General features: G+C 42.2%; 3 protein-coding genes across 9 annotated transcripts in view; 2 read left to right on the top strand and 1 right to left on the bottom strand.

Annotated features, from left to right (window-relative positions):
- The window catches only part of PIG-S (phosphatidylinositol glycan anchor biosynthesis class S), a 12711-nt gene extending 8061 nt beyond the window's left edge, over positions 1 to 4650 (top strand). For all 5 annotated transcript variants that reach the window (XM_045760284.2, XM_069309953.1, XM_045760285.2 and 2 more), the window contains exons 8-11: positions 69 to 222; positions 607 to 732; positions 1347 to 1570; positions 1831 to 4650. In XM_045760284.2, the coding sequence (XP_045616240.2) occupies positions 69 to 222; positions 607 to 732; positions 1347 to 1570; positions 1831 to 1945 (619 nt within the window). In that variant the 3' untranslated portion in view covers positions 1946 to 4650. The remainder of the gene's footprint in view (positions 1 to 68; positions 223 to 606; positions 733 to 1346; positions 1571 to 1830) is intronic.
- LOC123769240 (ammonium transporter Rh type B-like) lies at positions 3853 to 18634 on the bottom strand. Of its 3 annotated transcripts, none has more exons than XM_069309955.1 (10): positions 18508 to 18634; positions 10603 to 10784; positions 9137 to 9320; positions 8688 to 8854; positions 7725 to 7856; positions 6894 to 7038; positions 6585 to 6741; positions 6012 to 6145; positions 5451 to 5635; positions 3853 to 5062 (listed from the first exon to the last, which is right to left on the bottom strand). In XM_069309955.1, the coding sequence occupies exons 2-10, from the start codon at positions 10778 to 10780 to the stop codon at positions 4866 to 4868; spliced, it is 1479 nt and encodes a 492-aa protein (XP_069166056.1). In that variant the 5' UTR covers positions 10781 to 10784; positions 18508 to 18634; the 3' UTR covers positions 3853 to 4865. The 3 variants fall into 3 exon arrangements, with proteins under 3 accessions (XP_069166056.1, XP_069166055.1, XP_069166057.1); XM_069309954.1 differs by lacking the exon at positions 18508 to 18634 and adding an exon at positions 11567 to 11630; XM_069309956.1 differs by lacking the exon at positions 18508 to 18634 and having other exon boundaries at positions 9137 to 9312; positions 10603 to 10734.
- On the top strand, positions 14179 to 20510 carry LOC123769242 (uncharacterized). The gene has a single exon (XM_045760290.2). The coding sequence runs from the start codon at positions 14905 to 14907 to the stop codon at positions 19822 to 19824; it is 4920 nt and encodes a 1639-aa protein (XP_045616246.2). The 5' UTR covers positions 14179 to 14904; the 3' UTR covers positions 19825 to 20510.
- The last annotated feature ends 173 nt before the right edge of the window (positions 20511 to 20683 follow it).

Below are 20683 nucleotides of genomic sequence, written 5' to 3'. Positions count from 1 at the left end.
GCTGCTAATAAGTTGCACAGAAAGATGCATTTCATTACACTTGATGCTTTTATTTTTATATATTTCAGCTTCTTAGTCCCACGTTGGGGTGGAGTAATGATCCACAACATCCCTCCAGCTGAAGCAAATGTATCATTTCCTCACCATGTGACACTGGATTCTCACTGGATCATGAGTACTGTTCTTACTCATCTTCACAGATTACTGCCAATACCATCTGTGGTGAGTAGTCTATCTTGTAATCATTTTGCTACTACATTTTGTGTAAGATAGTGCAATGTTGCGTGCTTTATGCTAGCTGAATTATTGAATTATTGAAGTGAATATACAACTTTATGATTTATAACATTAATGATGCATAAATCCTTTTAACTCCCTGCCTTCTCTGCGACCCCCCCTCCCAATCTTCTCCATGACCCCCCCTCTTCTCCATGACCCTTTATTTCTCTGCGACCCTTGTGACTCCCTGCCTCTTCATGACCCCGTTGCTGTACCTGATCATATCTTGAGGACAAGATAGCTTCTACTGAAAGAGGGGTAGCAGAATGCTCTGTTCTTTTTATATAACATTAAGGCTTAATTTTTGTTGCTTTGGATTCTTTGCAGAAAGAAATGGAGGGCCTGAAGTTATTGCCTTCAGAGAATACATGCCTGCTGACCGAGTGGCAGCTTGATGGCTTAGCACGGGCCAGAGTCTCGTATTATTTGTCCAGTATTCGCATTACATTACAGGTAAAAATGTGGATCATTCCAATGGCTCCAATAATTTCTTGTAATATTGAGTCCAGCTACAAAAATCATTAAAAACATAATTGGAGCCATATTAAGAGTGTTACTATTCATACCCTAATATTTCCCAAGCTCAATGAGTGATTTCACTGAGTGAAATATTAGTCATATGAAGGACAGCTACCATGAGAACTTATCTGTAAAGAGATTTAACCAAATCTAGCATAATTCCCATGCCCAAGCCTCAAAATCTCATTTTCAAAGGAAAATAGGCCCATATTTTACTGAATATATACCTCTGCAACTGGAAATAAAAAAGAACCATAGAATTTGGTTTTAAATATGCTCAGTGACTTTCCCAAGGCTTTGACTATTTGTTTTTATGTTGCCTCCGTCTATGAACTTGGTCCCAGGCAGTTCCACATATCCGAGGCTTCCATATAATCAAATCGCTTCTCATTTGTCAAATTGGGCGAGTAAATCTAGCATGGAAAGCGTGTGTTCTAACTGGAGATTCGCCAAATCGAGGTTTATTGAATACAGGTTCCATTATCATTAAACTGCAGATCTGACCATGGTGAAATAGTAATACAGTATTATAACTTTGTCTTTTCCAGTCATTGTGGGAGCTCGTTGGAGAAATTAGCAACATGGTAATAAGTGATGAAGTTGGCGGGTGGGTGTGGGGAGCAGTAGAGGAATGGAGTGAATGTGGTCAAGCAGCCCGAGAAGGAAGGCTACAAGAGGCAACTCTTTACTGCAGTCGATCCTTTACCCAGGCTGATGCTGCTTTCTTCCATCCTTCCATGTTAGCACTGCTTTACTTTCCTGACAACCAGAAGTAAGTAAATTTTCGTTCCGTGTGCAGTACTTGTTTCTCGTGTATTTTAGATAAAGATTAACTACTGTATGAAGGAGTTATCATTTTCTGGTTAATGTGTTTTGTGCTCAGGTTTTATAAACAGAGCTTAAACTTGCTGCACATTGAATTGAGTACAATACTATATATTTTAGTATCCTAGTTCTGTTTCAGTCGGTGTGTGGTGAAAATACTTTCACTTGTTGTATTTGAATTTATGTGACCAATTTATTTTCATACAGGTATGCCATATACGTTCCATTGTTCCTGCCTGTGAGCATACCTGTACTTCTTTCCCTCAAAATGGTGTTGAGTCTGTACTGGAAACCTGCAGCAAGAAAGGAAAAGGTGGACTAATTTCTTGCCATAAGTGTGTTTTGTTGAAACATTGTTGTCAGAAGGAATGTTTGTGGCTAATTTGAAAGAATAGGTTGTGTTTTATAAAATGTTTGTAGATGCATTTCTAGTTGGAAGTCTTTTGGCTGGTCAGGTACATTATTGCATGTGATAAAGATGTTTAATGTGACTTAAAACTTTATGTAGAGCCAGAACATTTCTCATTGAATTCATATTTTTTGTTTAAATTACAGTACATTAATTTGATTTTTATCATGCATTGTCATCCTTGCTTATCCTCTGTTTTTTTGTGAGACAAAATTTCAAAAGCTAGTGATGTTTTGTAGGCATGGCAGATGCAACTTAAATAATTTATGGGGGTTAGTGATTGCAAATCACAGGTCAAAGTTGGAGCGTAGTTGTGCTGGATTTAGACACAGTTCAGAATAATAATTCTCGTTTTTATTCATTTTAGTATCGGCTTTGATGCCTTTATTGTAATGTGTGTTCTGGTACAAGCTGAAGTACAGTACAGTACTGTATAGTAATTGTTACAGGCACAATGAGGGTTGTGTACCACAACAGGATAAGAATATGATGCACTCAAATTTCATAAATATACTACTTCTGACATTAACCCAAGTTTGAAATTTGAGTCAATAGAAGCAACACTATCTCAAGTCATTATTTTGTAACATTGACCGCAACAGTTTGGATCATCATTATAAACATAATGTTATACGTGGGGGTACCCAGCAGTCTCTCTCCCCATCCTCCCATTCCATCCCTCTCCCCCTTCCAGCCTCGGACAGACAGGCATTGCCATTTATAGACAGTATTTAGGTGTGCCCTTGCCCCTACCACCACCAGTATTGCCTCTTACCCTTAGATAAGACTCCCTATACAGTCCTCATGACACGGCTTTTAGTATCCTGACATAAGATATGGGACATTACTCATGATTGGCAATGATTAAAACACAATGTCATGGATTATTTTTGCAAAACATCTGAAGAGCAATTAACTTCTCAATTTACAAGTCTAAAAAAAAACCATTCACTAAGGTGTTATACGTTAAATACTGCATTATTTGTAGTGTAAAGCACCCCCAGGATGCACGGTATTTAGTACAAGACCACTGTATCATTCAGGGCACAGTTAACCATTATAATGCTCCAGTCACTATATGCAGTTTTTTCCCCCATTTGATTTGTCAACTATTTTAGATATGTGCATTTAATGTAATAGTTTTAAACAGCTGCACAGTTTAGGAGTTAACAATTCAATATTATTGTTTGCATTAAACCAAGTGATGTTTTGTATGTGATGTATTACTAGTAAGATTGTGTTAGACTTAAAGTTGTAAATACAGGAAGTCTAGCATCCCTTGTATTTGTTTCATTATATAAATTGATTAACAAGAATTAATTGGTAAAGTTTAACAATTTTTAAAGATTAATGCATTTGAAATACATAATATTTAGATGGAATTAATATAACAAATATTATTACTAGTTTATTATGTAGACATAAAATAAAATGCTGTACATTTAAATTGGCAATTATAATACTAATCAACAAGAATTTAATTTAACAAATGATATGCAACACTGAATTAAAATTAAGAAATGTTGGGTTATTAATTATTTATAATTTTTTTTAAACACTGTACTGTATGTAAAAAATATTTTTACATTTGTAATAATGTGATTTAACATTCCAGAATCAAGCACAGTAACTGTCCAAAATACCTATAAGATGTACAGTACTGTACTGTACTTGCAATATTTAAGATATTTGTGTAGACCAAAACAGCAAAGTGAGGACTGGTACAATATTTAAATTAGATTTGTATATGGCAGTTTATACATTAGTTATATAGTTCTGTATGTTGTTTTAAGTATAGTTAGATATTACATTTTTAATAAAAGAAACAATATAATAATTTGTTCTATAACAAAGCAGTAAAAAAGGCTATATTATGGTACCATACTTGTACTATAGTGTCTCTCTTGCATTAGTGGTCCACTGGTATTAACCTTTGGTCACGTATACATCTAATGTAGTTGACGTACATCCACTTTATTATTTTAGTGGCTGGTCGACCAAGCAAAGTGGAACACCAGTGTGTACGTATTTAGATTCAGAAATTCAGACCTTGTTTCATGAAGAGGAAAATGAAGAGAAAATGGTGGTGATCGAGTTGACTGCTTGTTCTTCATTCACTAGTAACCTAACTAAATTTAATAGGTTGCTAAAGTCTTTAAAATAATTAGAAAAGACATTTCTTAAATTGATTGGCTAGTAGTCGGTTAACAGATCAAGCAGATATATATCTACTGTACTGTGATTTTCGTATCTATACAGTACCCACCATATAAAACATTTCACAAAATTTGTATCTAGTCATTTTATTTGTACAGTATACTTTACAGCAATTTTAAGGCTTAGTCCAAAGAAAATATTATTGCAAAAAACTTATTACTATAAATAATTTATTAAATATTTGATCAGTAGCTTTAACATTTATTAAAATGTAATAATGATTTTGATTTGTAAATACTGTACTGTAATGACCTTAATCAAATAATGGTGGTCCCAAATTAAATAAAATTATATCTAGTTGGACTGAATCAAATTTTCTAGTAATTTGTAGGCAGTATGCGAAGGGCAATTTGATAATTCCTGATGTAGCTGCTGTGAAACTAAATAAACATTGACAATTATTTCATAATTCCTATCAAACCTAGTTTTATCCTGCCAGTAGTCATATATGGCTGAATCTTTACAGACATACAAGTACAAATTGTGTCAAGATGTGTAATATTACACATGGATGAGCAAGCAGGTGTAAAGTACGGCATGTGTGTGTAACAAGATGTATAATACGACCAGTGTGTATGAGCAAATGTTGCTTTCAGCAACAATGGTCATCACTGCATTACTCTGCTTCCTTGAGGTGAGCAGGAAGGGGCCTTTCCTGCCACTGTCCAACCTGGATGTTGAAGATTCTCCCAAGCATCTCATTAGATTGTTCCTCCTGTGTATTCTCCTCCTCTGGTAGCTCCCACCAGGGGGCGTCGCTGTACAGCTCGGGCCATGTCATGGGATCAAAGGGTGCGAAGTTTAGAAGAAGGCCTTGAAGAAAGGAGGACATCACAAGTCAGGTTGGAACGATAAGTAGATTAGTATAAAATATGTCAAGTTAAACTAGGAATTCCTAAATAATAGATTTGGCTTCAAGTTATGACATGGAAAGCATATACGAATATATAGTTATGTGATGTTTATAATTCACATTACACTACTATATATTTGTAGTGTGATGCGAATGTTTCTCTCTCTGATGGATGTATGTATGGGAGAGAGAGAGAGCGCGAGCGAGAGTGCTAGCTAGCTAATTAGTTCAGCTGAGAGTTTAGCTGAAGATAGCTTAAAAGTAAAGCTTTAGTCAGTAATAACTGCTGGCATAATAAACTTGTGTACATATAAAATGAGCAGGGTAAGGAGAGGTTGTGGCACCTACCTGCAGTGCCACCAGACACTATTGCCAACAGGAGGGTGATGAGGGTGGCCAAGGCCTGGTGGAGAGCCTGTTGTTGAGCAGTGCGACCTTCACCGGGAACCAGGTCTTCCAGCTCTTGCAGGAGGCTTTGGAGACTGGCGGTGGTGTTCTCGGCAGGGACCATACGAGGATACTGCAGGTACAGCCTATATATAACAAGACAATTTTAAAAATTTAACTGCCAAGATTTGGAAAATATGAAATTATAATATATATTGGTATATTATGATGCTCTTGTTATGCATATTTCTGTATTTTTGTTATAAATTTTCAACATGTCAATTTTATAGAGGTTATGTGTGCATGTACGTGTTGTGGCTTAACCAGTCCCCAAGCTACATGTAACCAACCCCTCATGTCTGAAACCTGGAACACCGAGGGGAAAACCCAGTATTATATCTACTTTCCTAACAAAGAATATAAGTAATTGGAGGCTGAGCTAGGCCTACAAATCTTCTCAATAAGATACTGTACATCCATTCACAACCCTCCCACACTTGTGGACTTACTGGTTGTACTCACTCCTTGCCGTAGTTATCCTCCGAGGCGAAGAAGGCGGTGCCTATAGAAACGCAGGCGGAGAGGAGGCCCGGCAGGCCGTGCAGATTGTGGACGCCGCAGGTGTCGTGGAGACGAGTCTTCTCCTGAAGCCACCCCTGTTGCCACAGTCTCGACAGGCCAGCCACCACCCCAGGGAGGAGACTCATCTTAGTACTATTAGCACATTGCTGTGTATACCTAAGTTTGTTAATTAACAAAATTATAACTAGTCATAAGGAAGATTTCAAATAATTATGAAATCCTTCATTGCCATTAGCATTGCAATTTGTTAGCGTAGTGGGCCAACACCAAACTGGACCAGAGTTCGATTTCCAGGCAGGGGGGGGGTAGACTCTTCCTTACACCTGATGCCTCTGTCCACCTACCAGTAAATAGGCACCCGCTACTTCAGCGACTATTGTTGGTTACAACCTGGAGAAGATTAGGTTTAAATCTAGGGAGACTTCGATAAGTCTACAAGATTTTGTCCCAGAAAGTGGGGCGGCCAACCTGTCCTCAGCGTCGCTAGAACATTGTGAAGTGTATAGGATATACCTGGAGGTGTGTATAGCCGAGAGTGGAGAGTGTACCAGCGCAGTACCCCAGGAGGAGGGCGCCCCAGGGTTGGATCATGAGACCGGCCACAGCACCCACTGCCACGCCTCCTGCCAGCGTTGCGTTCTGCACATGTACCATGGTCCACTTGTGTTGCCTGCGTCACCATGTAACGGCACTCTTAGTAATCACTATCAACACCATGAAGTACACACCACTTATGTCAAAAAACTTTATGGTGGTATCTAGTCATGGCTCTACACTAAACGTTCACAACTTATAGCGAGCCTAGCTAGAGACTATGCGTACTTGTGTGTGACGGAGGAGACAATGAAGGAGGCGAGGGTGGAGCCTGAGAGGGCGAGGTAGGTGTTGATCACAGCTCGACCTTGACTCGACCCACTCTCGACCACCCCATTGAACGACGGCCAGTACACCCACAGGAACATCGTACCTGTACACCAGGCTGACGTGAATATTTTCATAAGGGTAATACGAATAAAACAAAGCACACCAAACAGCAGTGTGTTGAGTTAGGGTATTACGAAGCTCTTACCCATGCTGAGCGAAGTGGGTGCACTATCCGAGATTAACGTTAATGCAAGGTCAATGTTGAATTAGCATTACTTTGATATTGTGACCACTGGTTATGCGGTGGCCAAGAGGTTAAAGCCACTTCTTGCAATGGAAGTCAATTGGAAATTAGAAGACATACAATGACTCTTTCCGCGAAATGTTTGACAATTGGATGTCAAAATTGAACTAAAGTCTAATCTTGCGTTCGAATAAAACACAGATTATCTTATGGACCTTTTGAGTTGAAGAATTTGTTGAAAATTTATTTACGTTAAAAGTAAAATTTTAACAGTTTAATGACAAAGTACAAGGCGATATTTGAATACAGCAATGTATAGCAGTTCTCATTCAACTGCATTGTATTGTGGAGCATCAGTTCATCAATCTCCCATTGTATACAACATTCTCACTACCGATGGAAACCCAACCTCATGTTACGCCACATCACCTCTTACAGACACTAGGCGGCCAGTAGCCACGGGAATAGTGGAAAATGCACGATACCTTAGGATAGCAGTGATAAGCAAAGTACGAGAAAGCATGAGATAAGTGCCAGTGGCATACCGATCATGGAGAACATGTCGGAGATGTAGCTGGAGGCCTCCTGGGCGTGGTGCTTCACACACATCCTGCGCGACACACTCCTCGAGAACGCCAACCCGAAGTAGGCGCCGAAAGTGTGGATGAAGATGGAACCTAAGAAGGTGCAGTAGGTTAAGACTGTAGGTTGGCATAAATTCCGCAGTTTTAACCAGCTGTCCTCTAATACATGCCTCAATAACCTTTTATTGTTAAACATTTATCTAGGATTTTTAAATGTAACAGTTTGTGTTGAATTAACCATTCCTTTTAATCTGTAATCCTTCTTATGTTCCCTGTGGCAGTATTGACATAAGATACTCTCCAAGATCAATATGCTCGGCAAGCATAAATTTTACTTGAAATTACGAAAGCATTACATTTGTGTTGTCAACAAAATTATAAGGCTTAAGTAAAATAATTAATCTTTTTCTCCGTCAACAAAGTGTGTATAAGTGTGTATTAATATAAGTAATTTCAAATTCAATTTAACTTGTAGAGGAAGGTCACATTGTAAGTAAAACAGTTCTATAAACAAATAAATTAAACAATTATCCCCAGCCTTGCGATCACTGGTTAAGTAGGTGTAATTAAGTAAAGTAACGACGGTACAAGTGGGTAAACAACGACACTTAATGGCAGGTGTAGTGAGCCCTTAACAACGCTGGCAGTCAGTCCCAAGTGCAGAATAACTGATTTCTCAAGTTGAAAGCTGTGTTAATAATCTGTGTGGTGCTTCGTGAGTGACAGGGCGAGATACAAGGTCTGTGGAGGATAGGACAAGAGATCGTGAGGGATAGGACAAGAGATAGGATAGGATAGGAGAGAATACGTGGGGGTCGAGAGGCGTGCTTCGTCTATTTAACCATTTCCGTCGTCTACAGATCCAATTGATTAACAACATTGACAAGACAGTGTTCCTAACAGTGGATCAGGACTAACTCTCACCACCGTGGTCGACAGCACCAAGGAGACGGTAGCCCAAGTGAGCGTTGACCTGGTAGACGGGCACCTCCAGCAGCGCCATCAGGAGCAGCTGGGTGGGGGAGGTGGTGCCCAGTGTGGCGCCGACGGAGATGAGGACAGCGGCGCAGGCGAAGTTGGCCTCCACCACACTGACGGGGACCAGGAAGCAGGCAGCGGTCAGCTCAATACCTCATTATTATACACACCAATTACAGTATACTGTGTTAATACTCTCCAGTATTGTCCACAGCCAACCTTAGTATATTTGAAGTTATACAACTCTACATATGCATAACACACCTTTCACATAAACTTATTAAATCCTACATATCCTCCACCTGAGCATACTGAAGACTACACAGCCCCCACCTGAGCATATTGAAGGCTACACAGCCCCCACCTGAGCATACCGAAGGCATACCAATTCTCACCTGAGAACATTGAGGGTAATATATCCGGCGCGAGAGGTGAAGAAGCCTTGGGTGAGCAGGGCGAGCTGAAGGGTAAGTCCCGTCATGAGGAGGGTGGAACCTAGGGCAGTGTGGCCGAACCCTCTCAGGAAGGTCATGAGAAAGGCGAACCCCACCACCATCATCACCCCCACGTCCTGCAACACTGACCAGGAGGCCGCTTGGATATGTAGATTGTGTAGGAGGGGAAAGGTGCCGATGGAAACTTAGATTGGGTGGGAGAGGAGGGTCACATACTGGAGTACATGTTCATAATATTTACATTGATGGCTCCTTGCACCAGTCCTGTGGTGCAGTTGTTGCGACAGCGGGAGATGGATCCTATTCCTATGAGTGAGGAGCGCCTATAATTGGGCCTCCACTCTTCTGATAGAATTGGTTGCCATACTCTTTCCGTTCCAACGAGTATATGAATCCAAAGTTGACAGCAATTATAAGAGATTCTTGTCATCTTTGGCTGCACTCAGCTCCCCAAGGAATGTGACATGCTTATTGTCTGAAGTTAGGAACAAATATAATGAAGTAATCAATGATTGAGTCAGAGTTTGACTTTTTTGGACTCCTTCCCATATTGGTCTCCGAATGCATGATAGAACTGATGAGTTAAGCCAAAACTTTTGCTCGTAAAGATAATTGAATACCATCTTGGCCTGCGAGGGGTAATCTTTCGGGAACCGCAACAAAATCTAGCAGACTTGAGAAAGTGAATTTCACACCATCTGGGGACATTTTAGCCATCTGGGGACATTTTATCCATCCAGATGGACATCCCCCATCTGGGTATATTTTGTCGGGGACACAAAGCCTGAGTGTATATATATATATATACTTTATGCTAATATGGAAGTCCCCTTCCCCCCACCCCCGTTCAAACTACTGACCTTCCCCAGGATGCAACCCTACAACAGTTGCCTAAGTACCCTTTTACTGTTAGCTAAACAGAATCATTGAGTGAAAGGAAACGTGGCCAGCCATGTCTGTCCCGCTCGGAAATCGAACCCGAGATCCACGATTGTGGATTTTGAGTCAAGAACTCACAACCAAGTCAAGAAGCCAACTGCACTAAAAATCTTAAATCATGCAAGGACCCTTTTTAATTGTGCAGCAGTGTTTTAAAATTCATTGCTCTATCTTTAATCATATTCCCTAAAACCAATATAAAATGCAGACAAAATATAATACATATAAACAAAATCTATAGTACCTATACTTATTATTAACATCTTTATTGACAAAATATACAATTGTGCCTAATCTGAGTAGTTCAAGTAGGTGTTATTACAGCCAAGTGCTGCTGGTATTCACTGCCACACAGGACAGGGTCACACACAAGACTGGAGCACATACCACATTGGTGAAAATTAGGCCACTCAAGAGGTGGCACGGGCATGAATAGCCCGTGAAGCACATATACCAGTTATACTTACTGGGATAATATGCTTGGAGGGCTGGGGTGGTGTGACCGTGCTGGCGGGTGTGGTTCCATTTGGTGCCGTCGTAGAACGTGTCGTACCGCACAAACACCGCGAACACCATCAACATTAAGAACTCAATCAGAGAAGCGTAAGTCACGAACACTCCAATTCGTCTCGCCAGCCGCAACATCACCCTGCAACATTATTAGTTAGGTCAAAGTGATTTGGTCTGGCCAGGGAGGACTGACTGGACGCCAGTCCCTAACTGTTGGCTCCTGTTCACCCAGCAATAATTGGCCATGTCGTGGCCTAGTCGACTAAGACAGCGTTTGGGATCATCATGGGCGTAAGTTCGAACCCTCATCACGGCCCTTGTGGATTTGTTCAATTGGGTATCTGGTTGTTAACAGATAGGCTGTTTTCCTGGGAGAACTAGTGGGTAAGGCTTATCAGCCACGGAGAGGGAAAGTTCTTGGTAAAGAAAGAGCTTGAAAGTTCTTGGTAAAGAACTTAGGAACGAAAAAGAAAGGGAAGGGTCCTCAATGAGCGGTCAAGAGTCTTGTGTTCCTCTACCTACCGGCATACAAAAATACCAATAAGACTAATATAGGTTATGTGCTGGGAAGGGTCACAAGATCATGGCTGTGTGTCGAATGAGAGTCACGAAATAAAGGCTAGCTGTCCAGGAAGGTCACCTGACATATGGCCCTAACACCTGCTGGGTCACTGGTGACTGAAAATGTCTTGGGAGCTTCTCCCTAACGACTCGCAAGATGGCTGCTGGCGTTGAGCGCACAGAGCCAAGATGCCAGGCAGGCGGCCAGACTCTGTGAGGAGCCCATCTCTCACCTCAAATTCAAATTTCAAATTCAAAATTCAAATTCGGCACCTCCTGCATTCGAAATTCGAGTTGAAATTCGACACTCAACACAATTTCCCTAACATGTAATCTGAGGACATGTTAGTAACTACTCGCAGTGAAGTTGGTCCGCGGGACCTGGAGGTGACCACAGCTTCTACAGCGAGCACCTGTCAGTAACTGAGGCTCTTGTGTCACTCACCAGTCATTGAGGTCCGCTCAGAGTGAAGGGGGTAGGGGGGGGGTTAGGTAGGAGGGGGGAATGATCAATGGTGTAACTGCTGGCACACAATACCAGATTATGGATGATCGTGTCCTAAATCATGCAATCATGGTCAGATCCACGTGATCTTTGACATCCTGTTGATCTTTGTGGTTAGGAGGGCTACCCACTGAATGTTAACATGTGGGGTTAACCTATGCAGTTAATATATTTGGCTAACCTAAAGGGTTAATCACGGAAAAGAAAGTGGTAATTTAGTCCCCATCTGGACTACTGTCTCCATGCATGGAGACCTCATCTTCAAAGGCACATATCTGCCTGGGAGAAAGTTCAACACCGAGCGACAAAAATTACTCAAAATCTCACGTACCAGGTAAGGTTGAAGGCCCCAGGACTAACAACACTACAAATCAGACATGACTGGGCTGATTTCAGAGACCTTTAAAATACTGACCTAGAAGACATTATTACAGACCACTTCATATAAAGGTCTAAAGTAATGCACACTAAGGCCAACAGCTTCAACACGCCAAAGCCTAGGTCAGTAAACATGTTTTTTTCACCCACGGAGTAATAAACCCATGGGATCGCCTACCTCGCCGAAGCTCCCAAGACAATATTTCAGACTAAAATTAAAGCTTGTAAAAAATAAAAATAAATAATGGAGGGACATTTGATAAATATATCAAAAGAAGGCGCCATGCCGGGGAGACATGGCAAATCTCACAGCAGAGATTTGCACAGTTGAATAACCACCTTTTTTCCCCTTGGAGTCTTGCAACTTTTTCAGATACTCCTTTCCTGTACATTTTGAGTGTTATTACGGCATAGTTAAAGCCATCGAAGTTTTCGTGAAATTATTATATAATGTTGGTATTTTACTTGTCTTCCAGTACATGCAATTCCATAACAGGGGTCGAGCAACTGATAGGTAGGAACCCTTTGCTCTACCCAACGTTGTCCATTGTATAGATGGCGTGACTCCATGTGTTTTCCAAGCTTACTTTTTTCGAAGCATCGAAATCTTTAAAGATTTCGATGATATGCGATGCAAGTGCCATCGGTTTACAGTTTTTCAGAGATTGATGTATGCCAATAGCATCAATAATACAAAAAAGAACGAGCGTGGTCCAGACCGAACAAACGCTGCTCTGAGCATCATGATATTGTAGCCTAGCATGTGTGGTCCATGGGGACTAGCAAGCAAAAGCTGTTGGACTGAGCATCACGCAATTGTGAAGGTTCGTCTCGTGATGGCCACTTTTACTTCAGTTTTTTACTGCAGGAGTACTCGATTGTGTATTTTGTCCAGTAGATATATCGATTGGGACCTCGACAGGCTATTGACAGGCAGGAGCCACTTTTTTTATTTATTTTCATATCGATTTTTCATAATTTATTTTAAAATTCACTCGGGTAAATTACATTTTCATGGGAAAATATACCTATAGTTCAGTATTTGACTTAAATGGCAAAGCATTGATTTGATGCTATATTTTACCTTATTTCTCATTTTAAATATAAATAAGGTTACTAAATTATATGGTCGAAATCGTCCAGTATTAAGTGGTAAACACAACAGATAACTTACATGTTGCATGTCATATAATTGAAATTTTCAATTTCAATTATATGCAACGCTCATAGCATAAACCAACAAACATCACAACTAAAATTCACAACCAATGGGTCAAATGTTCCATCGCTCGTGCTCTCAGTATAGGCCAAGTTGGCAACGCTTTGCAATTAATAGGAATCTGAAAAGTTTTATATTTCCATTTTTACTTTCATGTTTGTTGACAAGAAGAGCCGTGTACCAGTGATCGAGGATTGGTTCTACCAGACACTAATGTCGAGTGGCTAAATGGTATTATTGGGCCCAGTATTGACTACCTGTGTTGCTTCGTACAACACCTGCTGTTCAGCCACGACTCCTTCAGTTTAAGAGCAAACGTAGTGACTTTACACTAAATTCTTCAGTTTTTAGCAAAGCGAAATGGCTTCTTTCGTCGATGCATCGATTAACCAATGTTTTGACTCCGTGTTATGACTCATGAATTATCCATCACTACGCTGTTGCTTTTATATAATAACGGGAAAGTTGAAAAAAGTGTATAAAGTTCAGTGTGTCATAAAGAAGAAGCAAGGACGCCAAAGTGCTGAGAATCAGTCTATGATATCTGGGAACTTATTGATATCCCGCGCTTCCCTCGGCAGTTTAGGGTTTTTTATTTTTGCTATTATTTTGGGTGCCCCTCTACACGCAACTCCTCTTACATGTGTGAATTTCCTTGATATTATATTTATATATTTATATATAATATATATATTATATACATTATATATATATTACATATATAATATATATATAATATATACATATATATATTATATATATATTATATATATATTACATATATATATACAATTCCTTTGTATTGCCTATTTAAAATCAAGATGACCTAAGGTGGGACTGACACGTTACTAGTATACATGTCATGCCATTCTAGTTATTTATAATGGTGACGTCACAGAATAACGGCGTCAGTAACTGCCCAATACCTTGGCTGTGGTGAAGCAGTTGATGCCAGGAGGAAGCCCAGATTATATTGATGCGGGGGTTATGGGCACCAAGATAGCTCACAGTCCCCGTGCATAACACTTGGCGCCCACCCAGGCCTCATGACGGCACTATCTATACCCACCCATCCATCTAGTCCTGCCCACCCACCCCTCTAGTCCTGCCCATATAAAACTGATGCTAAAGAAAGAATCAAGGACGACGGGCAGCTGGAGTGAGGAGCAGGTCAAGACAGTGCGAGGTATGTTAGTGAGGAAGGAGGAGGGGCTGTCCGCGCCTCGCCACTGGCCTTAAAGCGCAAGTATTTGCACCACATTTCACGTGCAAACGTATCCATCATGATGCAAGTATACTTTCTGGAAATGTAAAAGATTGGACATTCGTAAGTAGATAAACACTCTCAGAATGTTTAGCCGTGATTCCGTCAATGATAGTGTACGCCTGAAGACTCCAGGTATTGAGGTCAGACATCTACGATCTTTGACAAAGGAGGCGGATAATAATAAGTGTCAGCCGCTTGTCACGTGTAAACCAAAAGGAAGAGAGCACTAGGGACGAGCACGGAGGTCATCGTGAACACAACTATCGGGAAGATAGTTATGATACGTACACACAGAAATCACAATAGCGTGATATACTTGTTCATTAGTTATGATACGTCATTGGCCAAAAAAATCGGACTCCCCTAGCCAGACATGGGGTGGCGGCCGTAGTGTTGGCACACCCATACATCTCAGTGCTACACGGGACAGCCTCACTACCACCGGTGTCGCCACCTCCACTGTACAACACTGTAGTGATCGACAACACACTCTACTACCCCATTCAGAACCTGGTAGTATGAATCCACTGACATCGGTGCCAGCAATGGCCAGGGACCCACTCTCCCTGCACCAGCCCACGTCCCTGCGGCTTCCCTCCCCTTATGAGGTGACGCATGGCACTAACACTCCCGCTAGCGGCTCATCCTCTCCTGACGTATTTTTCGATGCGGCCGACAACCCTCCACCACTCGTTCTCACGCCAACCTCAGACGCGCTCGAGGACCTCGACGAGTATCACGAGACCTTCCAAGAAGCTCAAGAGGATGCAAGATTGGAGAGAGAAAGCAATATCTATATTGATCAGGCACGTAGTAAAAATATTACAGCTGTCATGAAGGGTGAAATGAGTGACTCCACCAATGGCTCAAGGAAGGAGAGTACACATGGAGACACACGCACACGAGCGGAGAATGATCCTGGCGGTGACATCTCGGGAAATATATTATGTGACTCTTTGCATAAATGTGGATTTCTATTTCAGTATGAAAATGGTCATAGTAGTTTATCAAAAGTTAACGTTAGTGCGAATTACACGCTAGATGAAAACAGTGCTGCATGTGGCGGGTGCTCGGGGGATCAGGGTAACAATGTGGACTCGGAACAGGTGGATTCTTCACATATGATAAGAACTTATGGGTATTGTTGGGAGGACAGCAAATCTTCATGTATAAGAGGGTACGATGATATAGGCTGTGGAGAAGGTGATATGAATAATCTTGCGGGCTGGAGCCCCGAGAATTCTTCCTCTGTGATTGCTGGCACCTGCGGCACCACTACTGACATCCACTTGAGTAGTGAACCCGCCTTAAGTGTCATTCCTGTATCGCTACCACACTTGTCCACCGCAGACGGCGCAGGTCACAGCTCCCCCGCCTTGGGGAAAACACTGGTGGAACACGATGCGTTTCATGATTCAACTTCGGGTCTTGATTGGACACCGACAAATGAAAGTTCACATAATTTCTATTCAGACGACTTCACAGGTGTGTGTCACCGTGAAACCAATACGGCTGACGAGGCAAAACCTACTCGCCACCGACTCTTGAGAGAGTTTGTGTCTGTGCAAAAAATTCCAGGAAATAACTTGCGGGAGGAAACTAGGAGGATAGTAATGATGTTAGGCAACGATAAGTCATGCAGAGTTCCCAGACCAAGTTTGGGCCTGCAGGACCGAGTAAAAAGTCTGGTGCAACATTGTGCTGGAAAACGCACAGCCTACGTTAAAGGACCCAGGTTCTGCAGCACTGTCGTTAAGAACATCGTCAGGCAGTCTCACGACAGACTTCACAGTTGTAGGGATTCGTTTCAGGAATTTATTCAGACTCGCAAAGATCAATGTACACAGAAAGTGTTTACGAATCCAATGCCTTGTTATGGTATGAGAAGGACGAGCTCCGGCGACGATGTAGGGCCGGGGTCGCGTCAGAGGAGTCACACCAGCGGCAATATGGATACAGTCGCCTCCATGGCGCCCTCGCTTAACACAGTGAGACCAGCGGCTGTGTCCTCCATCACTGACAACCCCAAGTCCAGCGTTCAAGACTATATGCATAATTGTTATCGAAATAGAGAAGAAGCTAGTACCCTGTTACCAGTTGGAGGATACAACGAAATGACAGTTTATTATAAATTAAAAATAAATCCAAGTAACCACATAGTAAAAGGTAGTGGACATGTTGAGAGTGAAACACTAGTCACAAAGGAAATGCTTACACATTGTCCTGACCAAGATATTCAAAGCCTCAGTAAAGCTGTGCAACCACAAAGCTTAGTCTTAGATACAAAAGCCAACGACCAAGATTTCATGCCCTCCTGCACATCCATGTCAAAGAGTACAACTGCAGACAAAAAAATCGATTCCGAGTATAATTTTAACATTGTTTATCCAACGACGTCCTTAGACGAAAATTGTGTACCTTCAGAAAAAATTCATGAATTTGACTCCAAAGACGAGAAACACTGCATAAAGAATGAAGAAATTGGTATAGACGTGAAGCGAGCGAGTAAAGCGTTGGAAGAGTTAGACAACTCTATGGAAACGGACATCAAGGTTGATTACCGTTACCGGGAAGGACCTCGTCTTCCGACAAGTTCCTTCCCGACGGACCACTGCCCCATGAGTGATGCTCCAGATATGATCGTATCAAGTACATTAATACCTAATCAAAGTAAAAAACTAAAGAACACGCCCCACAAAATCAATTCGCCAGATTTTGCTAGTAAATGTCAAGGGAGCAATGTTGATCTCCAGGCACCCATTGACTCGCTAAATAAAGTCTCGCTGACGGCAATAAGTAAAGTCAGTGAAGTCAGTGAGGATGGGCGTGGGTGGGGAAACCACGAGGAGGTTGGGGGTGCTAGTGGAGGTGACCACTCTGGTCTTACACCCCCACACCCAGCCTCCATGCAAGGCTCGCCTCTCTTCCTCCCACTCACAGACCAGAGTTCCTTGAAACCAATACAAACCCTACCAGAGAAGTCACCAGAAAAACATAAACAACATATAGAGCCTGCTAAGATACCTTTGGAATCCACTAATCAAACAGTTGAAACCAAAAGTACGAAAAATTCAGACATTACAACGAAAAATATGTTTACGATGGATTCGAGTTCGGAGAGCCATTCCAGAACTTGTGTTGCACATTGGTCAACAAATTCTGATAAAGACTCATACTTCAAAAATGATGTATCTGGCAACAATTTTTATGGGACGTCATCACGTGAAAGTACGGGACAACATTTAGCCCAAACTTCTCACTTGACGAAACCTCATGATGAACGAAAGGAGCCTCCATCCGCCTCGCTGTTATGCACCTTCCTAGAGGACATCACCAAGCTCAAAACTGATAATCTGGTGGCTAGATATGGAGGCATCAGGTCCCAGCTGTATCCCATCTCTGCTCCCCTACACCAAGCCAAGCCGACGCCGTCACCAAGTCTTGAACAACCCAACAAGCCTCTACCATCCACAGCCATCGTAGAACATGGAACTGTGGCCACCATAAACAGGAACGAAGAACAGTTTCCTGGTGAAAAGGGTGGCGTTATTATTGACGGTCGTCCTCCACACATTAAACAAGGCAGCATCAATGAGAAACGTCATGTAACTGTTAACAATCGACAAAGCAGTGTCGATGAACGCCTTCCTCCAAACATTCGACAAGGGAGTATTGATGGACAACCTCCTCTTCCTCAAAAAAGTAAACAAAGAACAACTGAAGATCTGCAAAATCTTTCTTTACACAATCGAACGAACAGTGTTGATAAATGTTCTGGTCAAAGAACTCATATAAATATTCAACAAAATAATACAAATAATCACATACCATCCCAACCAGATGGATGCCGTAGCAGAACAAACAGCAGTCAAAGAGGCAGTATTAAGTATGGATCTGTAGACAACAGAAATGGAAGCATGAACACCACTTACTTGGGCGGAAGACGTGATAGTAAGAGCGTTCGTAATCGCTGCAGTTCTAGACGTGGCAGTAGAGCCAGCTTTGGGCAGGACCTGCTGAGAAAATGTCTGGAGGTAGCTGTAGAGATGCATGGCACCACGGAGCGTATAGAGATCCAGAGAGAGAGAGATACTGTAAAAAATAGTTTGTCGAGTGAAGAACTAAACAAGTCACTAGGCAAGGCCGTGTGCTCCCATGACGCCGACAAGGCAAGATCATTGCTGAAACTTGGTGCTGACCCAAACGTGAGCTGCGGTCATTCACCAGCACTGCTACGGGCAGCCAAGGACGGAGCACTGTACGTTCTGCAGGCGTTGCTGGCTGCAGGAGCAGACGTGGATGTCCGCTCCGAGCTGGGTAATAGTCCGCTGCATGTAGCTGCTCGCGCCGGCTACAGCGAGGTGGCCGTACAACTGGTGCAGAGTGGGGCTTTTGTGGACGCCATTAATCGTTCTGGTGTGACACCCTTACAGATGGCACTTGCGCATGGGCACCTGGAAGTGGCCCAGACTCTTCTCCGTTTCAACGCCGATATATTTCTTCCTAACAAAATTGGTGAAACTGCTTATGAACTAATGAACCAACTTGGCTACGTAGGATTGTCTGCGTCACCTAGAGAGTTGCGCAGAGATTCTGCGCCTGGGACACGGGTGGAGCCTTCCTCGACAGAGACTCCTGTGGCAGTGAAGATGATACTAGGCATCGAAGAAGGGTGTCCAGTGACGGTAGAGACGTGCCTGGCTGAGGGTGCACCGCCAAACACGGTGGTGCCCTTGGCACTCCATTGGCCAGCTCACGCCACCGTTTTGCACCGTGCATCCCATCACGGGCACGATCTCATTGTGCGGCTGCTGCTGGCCGCTGGCGCAGAAGTAAACAGACAAGACGTGGTAGGCAACACGCCTCTCCATGCCGCTGCGCAGGCCGGCCACAATAGAGTGGTGAAGATATTGCTGGGGCACGGAGCACGTCTGGAAGCAACCTCCAAGTCGGGCATGACGCCTCTGCACAGAGCCGCTTCCAAGGGTAAAGAGCTCACCTGCAACTTGTTACTAAGACGCGGCAGCAATCCTCAGGCCGAGGATACTGTAGGGCGCACTCCGGCAGACTGGGCCAGAAAAAGAGGTTTTAAATCTCTAGCCAAGAAACTGGTGTACCGCCGTAAGAGTAGTGAAACTCTGTTAGCCGAGTGTGATCATCATCACTATATAAACCGTTTGAACCAGTTGCACGAAGCAGCGCTGAAAGGGTCGGGGCAGGACACGAGCACCATGAGCTGCGAAGAATAATGGGCAGTATGTTGTTGTTTATTCTGCTACTCGGAACAAAAAATCCCAAGTAGCACAGGCTATGGTGAGCCCGCAGCCCGTCCTCGCATACAAAGATCCAAGCTCGTTTATCAAGCATCCCGTCCTCAAAACAAGCCTAAAGTGATCCCATGCACTCGCCAAACCCCCTGGTGTTTATGAATAAAAACGGTTTACACACGACTCTCAACTGATTTCCTTTGAACACTTCCGGAACAAGTGCTTCACTGACGAATTTTGTTCGAACCACAACGCTGTAAATGCTTCACCCACGTACTACAAATACAAATAATCGCCAACAGAACCTAAACACCTAAAATAACCTATGCCTATATATGCACAGTATGCTAATACAATAATTTACATTTGAGAAAATTCCTGTGCTTTTTACTTATAAATTTTTAATTATATAAATTAAATTTTTATATTTCTTATTTAACTGATTTTGATAGTTTTATAGGAGTGTTACTTTAACACCACTTTGTACCTTTAACATTATAATTGCTGTGATATATAAAGTTCAATTCTATATTTATATTTAATTATTTCTACACTATGTTAGAAAGCCGCGAGTCATCAACGGCTCTTGCAGACCTCTCGCTGTAGCGGAGGCTGTGTATCTTTGTACTCCTGGTTTCACATACGTCAATAAAGACTTGAAAACTGCAGATATTAGTTTTTTGTTCATGAAAGCATATCCAGACATCACAGGGCTGATCTCATCGAGATCATAAAAAAACTGAGCAAACTGGAATATATATTAATCTAAATCCTATACATACTTACCACATGAGCAGCAACACTAAACAGTACAGCAACAATGCAGTCCCTTTGTAACCCT

The sequence above is a fragment of the Procambarus clarkii genome, chromosome 66 (assembly GCF_040958095.1).
Source record: "Procambarus clarkii isolate CNS0578487 chromosome 66, FALCON_Pclarkii_2.0, whole genome shotgun sequence".
NCBI classification, from domain to species: domain Eukaryota; kingdom Metazoa; phylum Arthropoda; class Malacostraca; order Decapoda; family Cambaridae; genus Procambarus; species Procambarus clarkii.
The sequence above is the reverse complement of the archived record's forward strand: the minus strand, read 5'-3'. Positions and strand labels throughout refer to the sequence as shown.